This window comes from Leptopilina heterotoma, unplaced genomic scaffold, assembly GCF_015476425.1.
Source record: "Leptopilina heterotoma isolate Lh14 unplaced genomic scaffold, ASM1547642v1 Lhet_90, whole genome shotgun sequence".
NCBI classification, from domain to species: Eukaryota; Metazoa; Arthropoda; class Insecta; order Hymenoptera; family Figitidae; genus Leptopilina; species Leptopilina heterotoma.
In genome coordinates this window covers 350,370-369,455 of record NW_025111194.1, presented here as the reverse complement: position 1 = coordinate 369,455, position 19,086 = coordinate 350,370, and the positions used below count along the sequence as shown (strand labels likewise).

The 19,086-nt window shown below is 24.6% G+C and overlaps 1 protein-coding gene and 1 non-coding gene across 5 annotated transcripts in view; one reads left to right on the top strand and one right to left on the bottom strand.

Annotated features, from left to right (window-relative positions):
* The window catches only part of LOC122511859 (tyrosine-protein kinase Btk29A), a 58,441-nt gene extending 41,698 nt beyond the window's left edge, over window positions 1-16,743 (top strand). For 3 of the 4 annotated variants that reach the window (XM_043627380.1, XM_043627381.1, XM_043627382.1), the window contains 10 exons: window positions 2,382-2,465; window positions 2,703-2,767; window positions 3,456-3,521; window positions 5,671-5,799; window positions 7,208-7,401; window positions 9,339-9,510; window positions 11,279-11,447; window positions 13,703-13,821; window positions 15,534-15,786; window positions 15,968-16,743. In XM_043627380.1, the coding sequence (XP_043483315.1) occupies window positions 2,382-2,465; window positions 2,703-2,767; window positions 3,456-3,521; window positions 5,671-5,799; window positions 7,208-7,401; window positions 9,339-9,510; window positions 11,279-11,447; window positions 13,703-13,821; window positions 15,534-15,786; window positions 15,968-16,069 (1,353 nt within the window). In that variant the 3' untranslated portion in view covers window positions 16,070-16,743. Of the gene's footprint in view, window positions 1-2,351; window positions 2,466-2,702; window positions 2,768-3,455; window positions 3,522-5,670; window positions 5,800-7,207; window positions 7,402-9,338; window positions 9,511-11,278; window positions 11,448-13,702; window positions 13,822-15,533; window positions 15,787-15,967 lie in introns of all 4 variants that reach the window. The other variant, XM_043627383.1, reaches the window with a different exon arrangement.
* Window positions 16,744-18,023: 1,280 nt separating this feature from the next.
* Trnal-uaa lies at window positions 18,024-18,107 on the bottom strand. Its single transcript has one exon. It is a non-coding gene; the product is annotated as a tRNA-Leu (tRNA).
* Window positions 18,108-19,086: the final 979 nt, after the last annotated feature.

Below are 19,086 nucleotides of genomic sequence, written 5' to 3'. Positions count from 1 at the left end.
TTCATTTTTATCTACATTTTTATTTTTTTTTATTTACTTGACTTAAAAATTATTTTGCCAGAAGTATTTGACGCGAGAGTCAATATACGAAAAAATCCGCTAGAAAAATAAGAGATTTTTTTTCATTTGAAACAAATATTTGAAAATAATTTTTTTAATCAATTTGATCGATTATTTGAATAAACTTTCAGTGCGCCTAAAAACAGAATTCACGAAAAGAAAACAAATAAAATAACTTTTAGTTGTTTATTTCGTTTTTCCGTGGTCGAAAAAATTTATGCAACAAAAAAAAATAGATTCGTAATTATTACGATTATCATTACAAAACTAATTTTATATTTGAAAACAAAATAAATAAAATATTTCAGAAAATTCAATGAATAAAATGAAATAATAAATCAAAATTAAACCAGAGAGATACAATAATAATAATAAAAAAAAAGAAGAAGAAATAAAAAAAGAATACAAATAAAAAAATACGAAAAAAATGAAAGAAAATAGAAATAAAGGAAAAAAATAGAATAATGATGATCGTAAGAGTCAAAGTGGATTTACGATCGCCACAAAATAGAATAAACTTTGAATACTTATTTGAGATTATTATAAAAGTTTCATGCGCGGACTTGAATGGATTTTATATACAATATATATGTATATACGATTGGCAAAGCGAGTTGCATAATTAGCTTGGGAACTTTGAGGTCTATGCGTCGCCTTATTTTTTGACGAGTGAATTATTGTGCTTTTGACATTTTATATTCGTTTCTCGACATTTTTAAATTAAAAAGTCGTGACAATAAATTATAATTTACGACTGTCTTTTTATTGCTCTTCTTGATTTTGTTTCATACACGCGCAATCTCATTTTCCCTACAATACCTGTACAAATTTATATATATTATAAAAAATTTTTATTATCATCATCATTACAAATTCATTTCCAACTTTTTTTTTCTCTACTATAAATTGTGAATGAAAATTTTATAACTAAATTGAACATTGAATTTAAATTTATATTTAAATTTATACCAATTAAAAATTTAATTAGTTCGAATATTATCATTAGTTTTCAAAAGTCTATAATTTTATAATTAAATATGTTTCGTGGAATTCGTGGAAAATGTCAAATGATTGAAAATTAATATCTATTTTTAAGCAATAAAAATTCGAAATTGAGGAAAAAATTATTTTTGACAAGAAATAATATACATTTTAGAATTTATCGTCATATGCACTTTGAAACTAGAGAAAAAATTCTATTCTCTGAAAATAAACTCAGTCAGTCGGAAAAAGTCGATAATGATTAAAATCACTTTTTAATCAGCTTAACTTTAAATGAAAAGAAATAATTCTCTGGGATCCTTTATGGGATCAACGTTTGAAAATACTTTTCGCTGAGTTGAAAGTCCTCGTGGAACCTCATGGAAAAAAAAATTTCTCGATTAAAGAAAAAAAATGAGAATAGACTTTTTTCCTTTTTCCACATTTGCTTTTTTATTTTTATTTTTACTTCAGTTTTTCTTCACTATTTATTTTCTCAATTTTATCTTTTATTTATTTTACTACATTTTCTATTTATAGTTATATTTTTCCATTTTTATTTCTTTTCTTCTATTTTTTTTTCTTTTGTTTTTTTCTTTTTTTTTCTCTTATTTTTTTCTTCATCTTTTCTTTATTTTTATCCTTTTTAAATTTTTATCCTCTTTTTTATTTTCTAAATTCTATACTTTTAATTTCAGTTTATTTTCGATTTGATTCGTATTTTTACTTTCATCTTCGTTTTTGCTATTTTCTGTATTTGTTTTTTTCATTTCTTTTTCTATATTGTTCAATTTTCATTCCGCATTTATTCTATTTCTATATTTTCAATTTCGTGTATTTTCGCTTTTTTCTATTATATTGTCAAAAACAAGAAAGATTTCTTTTCAAAAATTTCCTGCTCTATTGAATTTAACTTCAATCTGTGGTATTTTTATATTTTTTTATTTGACAGTTTTAATAAAAATATAAAGTACGTTTTTTTGCATTCAATCAAAAATGATAAAAATGGTTTACTTTTTTAATTTTGATAAAAAAAATTTCCTCTACTGAATTTTATTCCATTGATAATACTTGTTTTAAAAATTTGATACATTTTTTTTCAAAACAAATCATAAAAATAAATTTCAGTGATTTGTTGAAAAAAAAAATATTGAAATTGTAAAATTAAAAAATATTTTTTATTGAAATGGTTTGAATTTTAATTCGAAAGCCTTTTGAAAGAGTTATTTTTTAATTGAAAAAAGAAATTAAATATAAAAATCTGTTAATGCTATTTTTTTATTTATTGATCAGTGTTTCGATTTTTGCAGAAGTTACTAATCTGACTGTGTGTCTTCCAGGAGAAATTGATGCTGAGAACAAAAGTTGTGGTGGCACTTTATCCATTCCGAGCCATCGAGGGCGGCGATTTGTCTCTCGTAAAGGTAACTAACTACTGACTAATTACATTCAATTAATTACAAATTGTTGAACAACCATTCGGAAAGTATTTTTGAACACACTAGACTGCATCCACTGCTCCAATCTCTTTTTAATTTTACTAGAAAGTGAAAAATAGTTCGGAGCAATCGAGCACTCAATTCTTTTTTTTTCATTCAAAAAAAAAAAATCTCTTCAAATAAAATTCTCATAATTTTCATTTCTCGTTTACTTCATTTCAGGGTAAAGAGTACGAGGTTCTCGATGACTCCCAGGAGCATTGGTGGAAAGTCAAAGACGAAAATGGGTGAGCAATTCAATTTTTTCCCCAAAATTAATTCGATTGAAAGCAATTTTTTCTTTTTAGAGGAAAATTAGTTCTGAACGATGTAAAACGATTAAAATATATTTCGATAATCAATCGTTTTTTGAAAACAATTTTTTTTCCTAAAGTTCTGAATTTGAATTAATTTCTAACAATTGAAATTTAATTTTTGTGTCTATCAAAAAGTATTTAATTTTGATTACAAACAATAATTTATGAAAAACGTTAAAAAATTGTAGATCATGACAAATTAATAATTAATTCCTCATCTGTTTAAATTTTAAATTCACTTGAAATCGAAATTTTTAATTTCCAGAAAATGGAAAATTTCCATTTGAAAAATTATTGACTTTCAAGTGAAACAAGTGAAATTGAAATGACAGTTGATGGAAATAAAATTCATAAAATGCTAATCTACTTTAGAAAACTAATTTTCTGTTGCAAATTATTTATACAAACAAAAGTGACTCTCTTTTTCTTAATAAAACAAAAGATAGACGTGAAGCGGATTTTACTCTGTTTTTCTCTTTTTTTCCCTCCCATATACTGTTCGCGGAGAATAAAAAGCTAATTTTCCTTCAAGAAAATGCTTATTGTATTGGATCTAAACCAGAAAAAACTAAAAGTAGAAACGTTCTCAATTCTTTTTTTCTTTTCTTTCTTCTTTCAGTTCCATTGGATATATACCAAGCAATTACGTGAAGGAAAAGGAACTTCTGGGTCTGCAAAAATACGAGTAAGTAGAAAAAGAAAATAGAGAAAAAAAGAGCGCAGAAGAGAAAAAAATACAAATTTCTCATTCTTTAATAATAAAGTTGATATAGACAAAAGTTTTCTTCCCTCTCCGACTAATAATTAAATAACTCGTAAAGTTTGTTGCGCACTTTTGTTTCTATATATAAAAAAAATGGAATTTTGCAATAAAAAGAAGAATAAGAAGAAATAAAAGAAGTTCGTGTGGATATTTAAATAATGGAGACGAAATCGAGCAAGAAAGAAAAATGAGATGAGAGAATGAAATGAGAATGAGAATGAGAAAAAAGGAAAATGAGAAAATTAGCAATCTCATAATGCTAAGCCGTGCAAAGGGATAGTCGCTTTTCGCATCATTGCACAATAAGTGAGGCGACTTATTTCACCGAAATGTTCTTTTCGTGCAAATTACTTAGTGTGCCTTTGCCTTTAGTGAATTAAAATTACATCATTACCAGAGAAACCTTTTCCTTTGAGAATGATATTGCTATTTTCGTCAATAAAAATCTGCATATCTCATTGCCTCCACTTTTTTTAATGTTTAAACTAAAAAATTTATTTCTATTATTCTAGTTTCTTTACATTATTATTTCAATTATTAAATCATATTAATTATTTTCTACTCTATTTTAATTCAATTATTTTCTATACTATTTTGATTAAATCATTTTCTACTCTATTTTATTTAAATTATTTTCCATTCTACTTTAATTAAATTATTTTCTACTCTATTTTATTTATAATTATTTTCTATTCTACTTCAAATAAATTATTTTCTATTCTATTTTATTTAAATTATTTTCTATTTTTCTACTGATAAAAATAAGAAAAAAAATCTGAAAACGTTTTTCCGTTTTTCGATATATAAAACTTACAGTATAGTTTCATATTAATTAAAATTTGAATTTTCAATATAATTTTTGGTTGAGGTTCGTTTTCTTCTTTTTGAGAAATTAAATTCTTGTTGCTATCGATATTAATTTATAATTGAATTATTAAACGTAAACTTAATTAAAAATTTATTTACGGAAAATTTTCGCAAAACCGTTGTGTAATTAATTTAGGCAGTGAAACATTTTCAAATGCAAATAATCAAAAATTTATTTCAATTTGGAAATCAATTATCAAAAATAAATAAAAATACTAAATAAATAGTAATAAAATTAAAATAATATATAATAAATAAATTAAAATTAAGAAATTAAAAAAAATAAGAAAATATTATAACTTTATAACTTTTTATAAAGAATTTTAAAAAAATTCTCGAAAATAATTGAATTTTTGCGATTAATTTTATTAAAATTTTTTTAAAAGTATTCTTTTATGAATTTTTATTAAAATTGAATTATAAATAATTGAAATCCTGCTAAGAATTATATTATTTTTGAAAATAATTGAATTGTTGAGAATGATATCAAAATTTTTAAAAATAATTTAATTCCTGATAAGAATTTTATCAAAATTTCTGAAAGGAATTGAATTCCTATTTAGAGTCTTATAATTTATTGAAATAGTTAAATTTTAACGAATTATTTTATTAAAATAGTTTAAAAATAATTTAATTCTTGTCTGAAATTTTATTAAAATTGTTTTAAAATAATTGAATTCCTTTCGTGAAATTGTATTAAAATTGAATTGAAAACAATCGAAACCCTACGAAGAATAATTTGGATTTTAATTGAAATAAAATATTTATTTACATCATAAGACAAAATAAAATGAATTTATTATTATTATTAATAATAAAGAGCAGAAAAACATTTCCGAGAAAGTAAAATTTACAACACACGAATGTCAAGAAGATAAAAATTAATTTTCTAGCGAAATTTATGCGCCGTTGCTAATTAAACTTTACACCGAAGAGAGTGAGAGAGTGAGAGAGAAAAAAAACAAAACTCGTCGAGTGAATAATTTTAGTAATCGAAACGGAAAAATGGAATGAAGTAAAAAAGAAAAATGAAGAAAACATATTGTTTGCTCGATTCTCGTTATATGTATAGTTTTGTGGATGTTTCGCTAAGCGTTTTCATAATACTAGCAGAATAGGAGAGTCTTTTGTAAAATAGCACGCTTGTTAATTTACAACGAGGTACTTGTGACACGTTTCTAAAAAATTCTCTTTGTCATTGCAGGTGGTACGTTGGCGATATGTCGCGGCAGCGGGCTGAGTCTCTGCTGAAACAGGAGGAGAAAGAGGGCTGTTTCGTCGTCCGTAATTCCTCCACTAAAGGCCTCTATACACTCTCTCTTTATACGAAAATGTTAGTTTCCTTCAAGTAACAACCAAAAAGAGGATGGAAGCTTTAAAGTGAATAATTGAATCAGGAAACTAAGACACGAAACTTTATATTGTCTCCTGCTTGCTTTTCTCTCTCTTTCTCTCTCTTTTACTATTTTTTTTAATCTCATTCTTTCTCTCTCTCTCTTGTTCTATCAAAATAATTTTCCTTAAATCCAACTTTTTCTCCCCAAGATGTTTCTTTCTTTTTCTTTCACCTTTTCTGAGAATATTTTTCTTCAAATCCTTTCTACTTTATATAACACGCTCTTTCCTTTTTCTAACGAAAAATATTTTTGTTTCTAAACAGCAAAAATTTTCCCCAGGGAATAAATTTCCCCAAGAGAGATATTATCAATTTTTTCCTACGGCAATTTTTTCAATTTCACGATATTTTTAAAGAAAACGAAACGAATTATTGTATTTTCTTTGTTAATTTTTTAGACTCTAAAAGGAACACTTCTATTTATTCCTTTAAATACAATTTCTTTGAATCAAGAATTTTATTCAGGGCTCGAACTAGGTCCGTAAATCCCGTAAAGCTCCGTAAATTTGCTTCAAGTCCGTAAATTGAAATAATTGAAATAATTGAATATGGAAATTAATTTTTTTTGAAAATTGTCAAAGAACAAAATACTTTTACTGGTTCGAGCCCTGATTTCATTTCGTCTTGTGAATGAAATAAAATAATATTCGAGAGAATTTCAAGTAAGATTCTATAATACGGGATTTGTCGCGGGTATTAATTTAAAATTATAAATTAGTCTCTATTATTCACTGTAGACTTTGCCAATTCAACATTTGTCACTCTCAGGTGCAAAGAGCTTTTGCTTTAAAGCTACATTTATTAATGACGAAAATAGATCAAATCGAAATGGAAACAAAGGCCTTTCAAGTGTCGAGTGATAAATTCTAAATTATACATTAAGATTTCCTGTCAGTTTCCTTTTTCAATTCTATAATTAATTTCTAAACAAAAAAACTCATTTTCAGTTATGTAGAATTAATTAATATTTAAATAATTAATTAATCAATTCATGAAAATCAGTTTTCAAAATTGTTGATTAAATTCCAATACAACGAATTCTCAAAGTGTCAAAATAATCAACTAATTCGAAATTTAATTTAATTTTTATTTATTTCTTATTATCATTAGTTTCATGTTTGATTAAATTTTATTAATAGAATATTAAAAATAGTAAAGTATGGAAAATATACTTTGAAATATTTTTTTAATTCTCGATTTTCTTTGAAATATTTGTAAAAAGAATAATAATTGTTATGAAATATGAGAATTGGTTTTTGGGGAATTTTAATTTAACGATGAAAGGTATAGGTTGAGTGACGGGAAATTATTTGGATTAATGAATTACCGTGTGGTTAAATTTCAGTCCCCATCCCCATGTCAAACACTACCACATCAAACAAAATTCGAGAGGAGAATTCTACCTGTCAGAGAAGCATTGCGCCTCTTCTATTCCGGATCTCGTCAATTATCACAAACATAACAGTGGTGGACTTGCCAGTAGACTGAAAGCCAGCCCTTGTGATCGTCCAGTTCCAGCCACTGCTGGTTTAAGTCATGGTGAGCAACGATAATTTCTTTACTATTATTATTCATCTCATTTATTCCCCAATAACACTGCTAATTTAAACTCGACAATTTATTTTTAATCAATTTATTAAATTAAATTAAATCAATTTGAATTCAATAAAATTAACTTAATTTAATTTAATTCAATTTTAATTCATTTAATTAAATTTTATTTTATTTAATTCAAATTTAATTCAATTTGATTTTGGAAAAATTCCCAGCACTCAAAATGTGAATCATTTTTGCATAATTGAAACTATGGTTAAATCAGCACTTTTAATAAGCTTTTTAATAAGCTTTTTAATTTATTATCAAATTTTCATAATAAGTAAGTAAGTTGAAAAATTTTTCCAGTAATGAAATATACAGAATACTTTTATAATTAAATATTTCAGAAGCGTTCTCATAACATTTACAAATATAATTCAAAAATCTTCTATAATGAATATTCCTGGTAAAATCGTAAAATATTTGAAAAACGTATAAATTACAGAAAATTTGTATTACAAAAATTCCAGAGACTAATTTATATATAATATTGATGAAAAAATTTCCTTCTGTTTTGTGAGTTTTATGTATTAATTAGATGAATAATTTCATGAGTTGTTGAATTATACAAAATTAACGTTACAAATTGTTTTTCAAAAAAAAGCTCCATCAGAAATTCAGAATATTTTGTAATTATTTTCCGATTTATGAAAAGTTCATGAATATTCTAATAATTATTATATCCATAATAATAAATCCTTATATTTTATATATAAGTATAAATATTATAATTTATAATACATTAAATTCACAAAATAAAAATTTTCCAGTAAAATTATTATGTATTCGGAAATATTTTTGTCGAGATTTTACAATTTTTCCGCAAAAACAACAAAACCAAAATTATTCAAATCAAATATTTCCAAAATATCTATGAATATGTTTTTGAATATAAATTTCAAAATATTTTATTTATTTCTTATGACCTGGTTATTTCTTTTTTATAAAAATAATAAATGTAAAATGGAAATTCCAGATAAATATGATTTTCAATATTGTTCGATAAAATTCATTATTTCAGAATTCTTAGAACATATAAATTTTCATATTTTCCATTTTTTTCCAAAGATATGGAATTTTTCAAAGAATAAGAAGAAATCCAGAACTTTTCAAATACGAACACAATTTCAGAATATTTTCTGTAATAAATGTCAGGATAATAATAAAAATATTTTGAAAAACATTTCCTAAATGCAAATTTTTAACGTAAAAAAAATTCTATATACTTAATTTATTTAAAATTTAAAAATAAAAATTTGTTAATTTTTTTATAGTTAAAATAATTTTTTAGTAATAAATAGTAAAATTGAAATAAAAATTGAAATAGTAAAGAAAATGGAAACAATAATAAATTAATAAAGAGTGCAATACAATAAAATACATAAATAAATTTTTGTAATTTTTTTTAACAAAAAATAATAAATAGTAATAAAAAAGAATAAATAGAAATTAAAAGTATAATATTGTTCACAAATGACTTTTAGAAAGAAAAATTTTGTCGAACACTTTATTCGAATTTTCATATAAAAGTGAATGAACATTTTTCCCCATCGATTTTTTATTTATTTTCTTTTTGTACTTTATAAGAGTGTCAATTAGGAATTTGAATTTCAAGACAAATGTCATTTGTGCGCTTGGGAACTGATTATCAATTAAAAGTCCAATTAAAAATTCCTTTTAGGAAGTGTCACCTATTTAATGAACTAATCTTCCCTATATACCTATATTACGAGTTTCTCAGGGAAATTTCACTCTCCGGTGTATATAAATCTGCCCGCATCAGATACTAGCTCTTCTCTTCCTATATATATTGTATAACAAAAGCCTCGCTCTGTAAAATGTAAAGGTTGAGCTTGAAAATCTCCGATTTTCCATTACAGATAAATGGGAAATTGATCCAGCCGAGCTGCATTTATTGGAAGAGCTCGGCTCTGGCCAGTTTGGTGTCGTGCGAAGAGGCACATGGCGTGGATCCATTGACGTTGCTGTCAAAATGATGAAAGAAGGCACCATGTCTGAGGATGATTTTATTGAAGAAGCTAAAGTGATGACGTGAGTGATTTTCCAATAAATTTCTCCCTTTATTTCTTCTTTTACACGACAGGGAGAAATCGAGAAATCGGAGAAATCAAATTACAAAAATATTCAATCTTTTTCTCTTCTTTCGTACAATTTTCTTCTTTTTCATTCTGTTTTCCAATATTTTTGTTATTACTATTATTATTAACTAGCCAGTGGGCAAAACGTGGTATTTCATTCATTATTATGCAAACTAAATAAACTAAATTTATTTTCATACATTAATTTCAATTTTAGAATAACTTTAGATTCAAAATTTTAAAAAATTCAATTATCAATTAATTTACTGATTAATTATAATTATTTATTATTTTCAACAACTTTAATAAAATTCTTCGCAAAAATGCAATTCTTTTCATAGTTTATCTATTTTTTCGCTAGAATTCAATTATTTTCAAAAATTTTAATAAAATTCTTGGTAAAAATTCAATTATTTAAAAAAAATCTTAATAAAATTATTGGCAAAATTTCAATTATTTCCAAAAAATTTCCTCAATTCAATGATTTTTAATATCTACTTTTATAAAAAAAATTTCCAAAAGAATTAAATTATTCAAAATCAAATTTTGATGAAATTATTCGCATAAATTCAATTATTTTCATAAATAACAAAATTCTTTGGCAGAAATTCAATTATTTACAAATTTTTTATAAATTTCTTCGAAATAATTCAATTATTTTGAAAAATTTCGATTAAATTCTTTATAAGAATTGAAATATTGTCAATTTTAATCAAATTCCTGGAAAAAATTCAATTATTTTCGAGAATTTTAATTATTAAATTCTTCGCAGGAATTTAATTATTTTGAAAATTTTTGATAAAATTTTTTATGAGAATTGAAATATTTTTAATTCAATTCCTCGATAAAATTCAATTACTTACGAAAATTTTAATTACTTTCTTCGCAAAAATTCAATTTTATTTCATAATTTAGCAAATTTTTCGCTGGAATTTAATTATTTTAAAGAATTTTAATAAAATTCTTTGCAGGATTTCAATTATTTTGAAAATTTTTTAATAAAATTATTTATGAGAATTGAAATATTTTTAATACAAATTTAATTAAATTCCTTAAAAAATTCAATTATTTTCGAAAATCTAAATTAAATTCTTATCAGACATTCAATTATTTTCATAATTTAGCAAATTTTTTGCAGGAATTTAATAATTTCATAGAATTTTAATATTTTCTTCAAAAAAATATTATTTTGAAAAATTTCAATAAAATTGTTAATGAGAATTTAATTCTTTTCCTAAATAATATAAGTTTTCGAAAAAATTAAATTATTTTGAAAAGTTTTGGTAAAATTCTTTATAAGAATTCAATTATTTTTAATATTATTTTAATAAAATTCTTATCAAGATTTTAATTATTTTCCTAATATCTTTTCTTGAACAAATCCAATTCTTTAAATAAATTGTAACAAAATTTTTCGAAAGAATTCAATTAAATAATTTTTAATTAAAAAAATTGTAATAAAATTTTTCGAAAAAATTCAATTATTTAGAAAAATTGTAATAAAATATCTCGAAAAAATTCGATTATTTAAGTAAGTGTAACAAATTATATTAATAATTATTATAATTATTACAATTAATTAGTGAACCAAATAATTTTTTCTGAAATGAATAGATTTTTCCTTTTTTTTCTGTATGAAATTTTCTTATTTTTCTCAGTTTTTCATTCTAAGCAAGAAAAGACGGTAAATTCATGGATTTCGCATTGTTTTTCTTTTCCAGAAAACTGCAGAACCAAAACCTAGTCCAACTTTATGGCGTGTGCAGTAAAGATAGACCAATTTATATAGTCACCGAGTACATGAGACACGGATCGCTCCTAAACTACCTCCGTCGACACGAATCTACTCTTGGAACAAATGTCGGACTTTTGTTGGATATGTGTATTCAGGTGAGAAAAGAAAATATCACCTCATACGCAAATTCCATCAATTTTTTTCTTATCTCTCATTCTCAATCTTTTCCGACATTGAAAAAATATATTTCACATCATTTTTGAAGAAAAAGGAAACATTTTCTTATTCTCGAAGAAAATTACCGAGATAAGAATGAAAAATCAGAATCTATGCCAAAAAATAGAAAATAGTTTAAGGAATACAAAAATCGGGTCGAAAAAAAGGAATTGTTATACTTTTCTGAAAAACCATTTCAAAGAAGTTGCTTTCTCACCTTTTTTCCCTCTCTCTCTCTCACTCTTTATCTATATACGAAAAGTAAAGTGGCAATGAAAAGAAATTTAACGACACTCGAATGATTTTTCTCCGCTACGAATGGACCTGCACTTGCAGATAAACTCTTTTTTTTATCATGAAATGCAACAGTTCCATTGGAATTCTCAAGGAATTACTTAACGCGACGATTTTCTCTCGTAAAGAGGAAAGAAAAAAGAGAAACGCAAAAAATAAGAATAAGAGAGTTTAAAAAAAGGAAGAAAGGGAAAAATATAGTCGAGCATGCACTATTTCGAGAGAAAGAGAACCTTTTTTTTGAAGCTTTATTTCCTATTACTCCGGAGAATATCTCTCTTCTCTCCTTTTTTTTCTCCTCTCTACTTTTACAATTTTCTCACGGGGACATAAAAGATAAAATTTATGCTAAAAACAATACAAGGATTTAGCCCTCTTCTCGGCTTATAATTTACCGTTAAGGACAAATTATTGAAAGTACCAGTGTCGATGGTAAATGCAAATCCAGCAACAATTCTAAAGTCTTGAACGACATTTTTTTTATCTTCAATTATTTACGAAAATTGCTACTCTGCATTTGAAAATAATGTAAATTAAAGAAATACTTAAAAATTAATTTCTTAATTAAATAATAATTTTATTTTTAATTTTTAATTATAATTAAAATGTTGTAAAAATTATTCGACGATTAATTTAAAGAATTTGAATATTTCCAATTTTTTTCCCAAATAATAAAATTCTTCCAAGGAATTCAATTATAATTATGAGAATTGAAAATATTTCAAAAAAATTCATTTATTTTCGAAAATTTTAATTAAATTCTTCGCAAAATTTCAATTCTTCTCATAATTTATCAAATTTTTCGCAGTAATTTAATTACTTAATAAAATTGCGCCCTTCACATTTGAAAAAAATGTAATTTAAACATTTTCTTATACTGAAAAATTAATTCTTTAATTAAAAATCAATTTTTTAAAAAAAATTTTAATCTGTAATAAAAATGTTATAAAAATTATTCGACTATTAATAATTTAGTATTTTTATTTATTTATATTTCGATAATCATATAAATTGACCATTAACATACATTATTTTTAAAAATTTATTATCATCTAAATATTGATTCATAATAAAAAATTATTTATTATTCATTCATTGTCCGTATAGCTAACAGTTTACGGGCGAATAATAAATAATTATTATTTGAGACAATTAAATGTTTCAAACACTGTAATTATTGGCTCGGATAAAATTCATTCAACTCTAATCATAATTATTTGATGCGTAAATAAATGTTTTCATTAATAGTCGAATAATTTATTTCAATAATAGTCGAATAATATTTATTACTTGAAGCAAGTAAATTTAAATTTTTATTTTAATTTAATTTAAATTTTTGTTTTTCAATTTATAAATTCCAAATATTGTGCAAAAATTTATTATTAAATTTATTAAAATAAAATACACTCAATTTATTTTCCTTTGGTTCAATTTATTTAGTAAGCAATGTTTCGACGATATTTATTTTAGTTTTAAAATTTATTTTTTTTATTTTTTTAAACAGAATTTAAAGGAAGAATTTTTTTTATTTAATAAAATACATTCAACTTATTTTACTTTTGGTTCAATTTATTTAGTAAGCGTTTCGACGATATTTTTTTTAGTTTTTAATTTTATTTTTTTAAACGGAAGTTAAAGAAGAATTTTTCTCACGGAATTGCGGTATTTGTATAACTAATCTAGGAAAATTTCTCTTGTAAAGCGTTGGCTGCTGCTATTTTTCCCAATTTCCACGTCATTGCTCTCTTTTCCCTTAAAATCGATTCCCCTGGCTCTTGATTTTTTTTTTATTCTTTATTGTCTTGTAAGCGAGTGATGCTGCATATTCTCTCTCTCTCTCTTGTTAAAAAAGTCATTGTCAGCGAGATAACATAATCCCACGTGTATTCTTGCTTTTCAGGTTTGTAAGGGAATGGCTTACTTGGAAAGACACAATTACATCCACAGGGACCTCGCGGCGCGAAACTGCCTCGTTGGCTCTGCGAACGTAGTCAAAGTAGCTGATTTTGGCCTTGCCAGGTAACATTTCACTAAATCTTTTGTCTCACAACTATATTTTCCTCCGTTACGTGTCTTTCTCTAAATGTCTCTCACTTACTCTTAAGGAATTTTCACGAGAGAAATTATGCTGGTCTTTCTTATTTTACTCGCGCAATTATTTTACACTCGCTTTACTTTTGTCAATCTTCCAAAGAACACAATTTTCCCTGCAAACTTTACTCTCTAAAGTACTACTATAATTATTATTCTAAATACTTTACTCTAATTAAATAAAGGCTCGCCAAAATGAACACACACAAACTTTACTTGCGCTCGACATAGAAGTCTATTAAATGTTAATTAATTTACAAAATTGCAAACAATTCGTTTTGAGATGAATCATTTTATTTCAACAATTGTTTCAAACTAATTAATTCATTAAATTGAATAATTAATTATTAAATTATAAAATTAATTTGAATTTATTAATTTTATAAATAATTATTAAATTATAAAATTAAATTGAATTTATTAATTTTTAATTTAATGAATAAATTAATTACAGGGTTGCCACAGGTCAGAAAAGTCATGGAAATCAGAGAAAAATCAGGGAAAATAGAATTGATCTGGGAAATTAATTTTTCTTAAAAATACTGAAAAAGATTTAATTTCAAGAATTCGTGAGAAAATTCTGAATTTTTGTGTCTTTTTGTTCGCCTCATAAACTATGAAATTATCACGAATTCTAAAACAAAATCTTCAATTTTTTCTATTTTAATAAAATTTGTAGAAAGAAATCAATATTATTCTTAAAATTTTGTATGAATTTCTTGTCAAAATTTTAATTATTTAAAATTCTTTGCATGAATTCAATTATTTTCAATACAATTTTAATAAAATATCTGAATTCCATTATTGTTAAAAATTTTGATAAATATTTTTGCAGAATTTCAATTATTTTGAATTTTTCTCATGAATTCAATTATTTTCAATAAAATTTCTCCAAAGAATTCAATTATTCTTAAAATTTTTTTATAAATTTCTTGGCAAAATTTCAATTATTTAAAAAAATGTTCCTCAATTCAATGATTTAAAAAAAAAAATTCTACCGAATAATTCAAATGTTTTCATAAATAATAAAATTCATCGCAGAATTTCAATTATTTTTAATACAATTTCACAATCGAATTTCTCGAAAAATGCAATTAATTAAAAATGTTATTAAAATTCGTAATTAAAAATTAAAAATTATTTATTTTTGTATTTAAATAATTGATTAAAAAATGAATTTCAGGTAAAGTTTAGATAATAATTGAATATTAAAAGCATTATAGGGTGAATTTTTAGAAATAATTGAATTCTGAAAAGGTTTCAAATTAAAATGTTAATTTCTACGAAACAATAATAATGACTAAATATTTATTCAAAAAATAAGTTATTGTAGATTTCGAATAATTTTCCAATTAAAGAAATTCGTAATTAAATATAATAAAACATTTTTTTGAGTACCTATCTAATAATTTTTAGAGCACATCAGAATATTCTCTAGAGCCAGGGAAAAAGTCAAAATTTTTTCTAGAAATCAGAAAAGTCAGAAAAAAACAAAATAAAATTTTTTGTCAACCCTGATTAAATATATTAATTAAATAATAAATTTGTAGTTAAGAAAGAAATAAAATTTAAAATAAATACCTAAATATTAAAAAATATATTAATTGAATACTAAAATTGTGTTTTTCTTTTCTCCAAAGGTATGTTCTGGATGACCAATACACCAGCAGCGGTGGTACCAAATTCCCAATAAAATGGGCGCCTCCCGAGGTTTTGAATTACACTAGATTTAGTTCCAAGTCCGACGTTTGGGCTTACGGTGTTCTAATGTGGGAAATTTTCACATGCGGCAAAATGCCTTACGGAAGACTGAAGAACACCGAAGTCGTTGAGCGAGTTCAACGTGGCATCATTCTCGAAAAACCGAAAGCTTGCTTCAAAGAAGTTTACGAGGTTTGTGTCAATCTTTCAGAGAATTTAGTTTTTCATTATAATTCCCATTTTTCGAAATTCATTTCCAAGTTTTCAATTCTTTTCGAAATTAATTTCGAAAAGAATAGAAAACTTAGAAATGATTTTCGAAAAATGGGAATTTTTTCCAACAATGTTATTAACAATTTTTTTTCTTTTGCAGGTAATGCGAATTTGCTGGGCCCACAATCCCGAAGTGCGACCATCGTTCCGCGTGCTGAAGGATCAACTGATTAACGTGTCGCAAGGTCTGCTCAATGATTGACTTAGTCTTTTGCACTGTTTGCGCCTCTCGTCATCGCCGTCGGGCCGTTCAATTGGCATTCAACGATCGCCACTTCAGATCGACGAATTATTATTGCCGACGAGCGCACTTGCATCGAGGTCCAGCAGCACATTCAGTTCGGCGACATTGCCCGCATCGCTTCGCGTTCGCAATAATAAAAAATATCTTCCGTCCGTGGAAGAATTACGTAATCTCACATTGACATTGAAAAATTCACAAAAAGAAGAAGAATCAGCAGCAGCAGCAGCGACAGCATTCACGATGATGACGACGACGTCATCCTCAGATCGTGTCAGTCTCTCGTCATCGAGCACTGTTGGATGTCAAAGTAGCAGTCAAGCAACGTCCTCGAATTCGCCCAAAGTCTGCGATATTTGCAGCTCCTATGGACGCACTTGGATTGAAATTTGCAAAATAATACGCGCCGCTAAAGGCAACTAATTCTTTTTCTCGCGTCACCTTTTTAACGAGTTATCGTCGTTTTCATTTCGATTCGTTAAAAAAATATTCTACCTGCCGAAACGCGAATAATTTTTTTTAGACTTTTTTTTGTAATTTAACTGTGACGAGTTACTGAACAAAAACAGTAATGTAGTTTTAGTAGATCTTTTTTTAATGTTAGGGTATTATTAAACCACTTTCTACCACGCAAATTCTTCGCAGTTTTTTATTCAAACCTCAAACGTAATTTTTCCTTTCCTTCAATTAATTTATTAAAAAATAACTTTTCTTTAATTAACTCGAATACTGTTTAATTTTCCCGCTAAATTAAATTAAATTAAAAAATTTCCCAATTGATAGATTGTAATTCATTAAAAAAAATTTTATTTTATTGAATAAAATTAAAAACACTCCCAATTGATAGATTGTAATTCTCTAACGAATTTTGTACATAAAATTATCTTCTTTACCAAGAATTAATGAATATAAACTCTTAACAAGAAACTCGGAAGTGAAGTATTTTATTATTTCAATTTTTTTCTCGCATAATTGACATGTTCAATTGCGCCTTCTGTAATTTTTATATTTTATGTCAGGAATCTTTTTTATTTTTTCTCTGAAAGTTATCATTATATTATTGAGTATGTCACAAATGATAGTCAAACCGAGTGTAACGGACTTAAGGAACAAATCGTCGAACCAGAAATCCGCCTATTTTTTTTAATACCACATCACTCGATAAATGACAAAAGAATATTTCTTTAGCTCTTAAAAAATAATTTTACAATTTTTTCTCACTAGTTTCTACTTTTGTAATTTTATCTAAAACTGCAAATATTTTTTCTAATGTAAAAAATTTATTTCGTTTATAAAAAAAGTTTTATTTTCTCAATTCCTAAAATCTTTCTTTTCGTAAAATAAAAATTTTATCTAAAATAGAAAATATTTTTCTAATGTAAAAAATTTATTGTTTTTATAAAAAATTTTATTTTCTTTTCCTCTTTTTAGAATAAAAAGTTAAAAATTCAAATCTTCCCATAATCTGAGCGCTCGTAAAATTTGCAAATTTAAAATCTTCAAGTGGCTTTAAAAATTTTTAGCGCTCATAAACTTTAAAAGGGTTTTTAAAAGTTTACAATGCTTTTATATGTATGATTGAGATGTTTAATTTACAAGCTTTGGAAAAAGCTTTTTATCACAAAGCACTCAAAAAAGTTTGTAAAATTTTGAGAAAAAGAAATGAGTCATTAAAATTAAAAATTTTTTTTTAAAAATAAAACTACAAAAGTGTAGAAAAGCATAAAAGAAAATAGAAAAATTAGCAAAAGCTAATTTTTCTATTTTCTTTGATGCTTTTCTATTTCCTTTTTTTATTATCCTTCTTTTATATACAAAATGTTTAATTCAAAAATTTAGTTTCAAACCGACTTTTTAAAATTTATTTTTAATTAGTGGAGAATTTAAAAAACTACAGATATTAAAAAAAAACTTTTGCTAGGTGTGGGGTTCGAACCCACGCTCCCATTCGGGAACCAGAGCTTAAATCTGGCGCCTTAGACCGCTCGGCCAACCTAGCTCTAAAAATAGAAAAAAACTACTTAATCTCGCTAAACAATAAGAAAAAGTTATAAATAAAATAATTTTACGAAATGGAAAACGTTTTTAATTTATAAATTCAATTTAACTTTCGTTTAAAATTTATTTAAAATCATTTTGAATCGTTTTGAATCATTTTAATTCTTTTTAAATCATTTAAAATCATTTAATTTCTTTTTAATCCTTTTTAAATCATTTAAAATAGTTTTAATTATTTTTAAATCTTTTTAAATCATTTTAATTCTTTTAGAATCTTTTTAAATCATTTAAAATCATTTTAATTCTTTTTAATCCTTTTTAAATCATTTAAAATAGTTTTAATTATTTTTAAATCTTTTTAAATCATTTTAATTCTTTTAGAATCTTTTTAAATCATTTAAAATCATTTTAATTCTTTTTTGATGTTTTTAAATCATTTAAAATCATTTAAATTTTTTTAAGTCTTTTTAATTAATTTTAATTCTTTTTAATTCTATTTAAATCATTTAAAAGTATTTTTAAACCATTTTTAACACATTTTCCCTTAAATTTGAAAGAAAAAAATTGCAAAAGTAATTAAAAAATCCCTAAAGTTCAAAGAGAAAGGAAAAATTAAACTTTTTTGCAATTTAAAGACATAATAAAGGTACGTATGTGAATTTGACAAGTTTTTCTTTATCGCTTGAAAAAAATGACACGAATGAAACTCTCGGGAAAAAAACACACTTGAGAAAAATGTGTAGAGGGTGCGAATACTTTTAAAGAGAATAAAAAAAACATGCTTTTTTTCCCAGTGAAGAATATTTGTGCGCGGAAACGACGATAAAAGACTCCCTTTTGGTGAATGAGCTCACTTTTTTTTCTTTTTTTTATTGCTACTCTTGTAAAAGGCATGTTCAATTCAATGGCGCACATTTCACCATGAAAAGCTTGTATACATCTCGATTTCAAATGTAAGTGGTTACTTCTTTTTTTTTGCA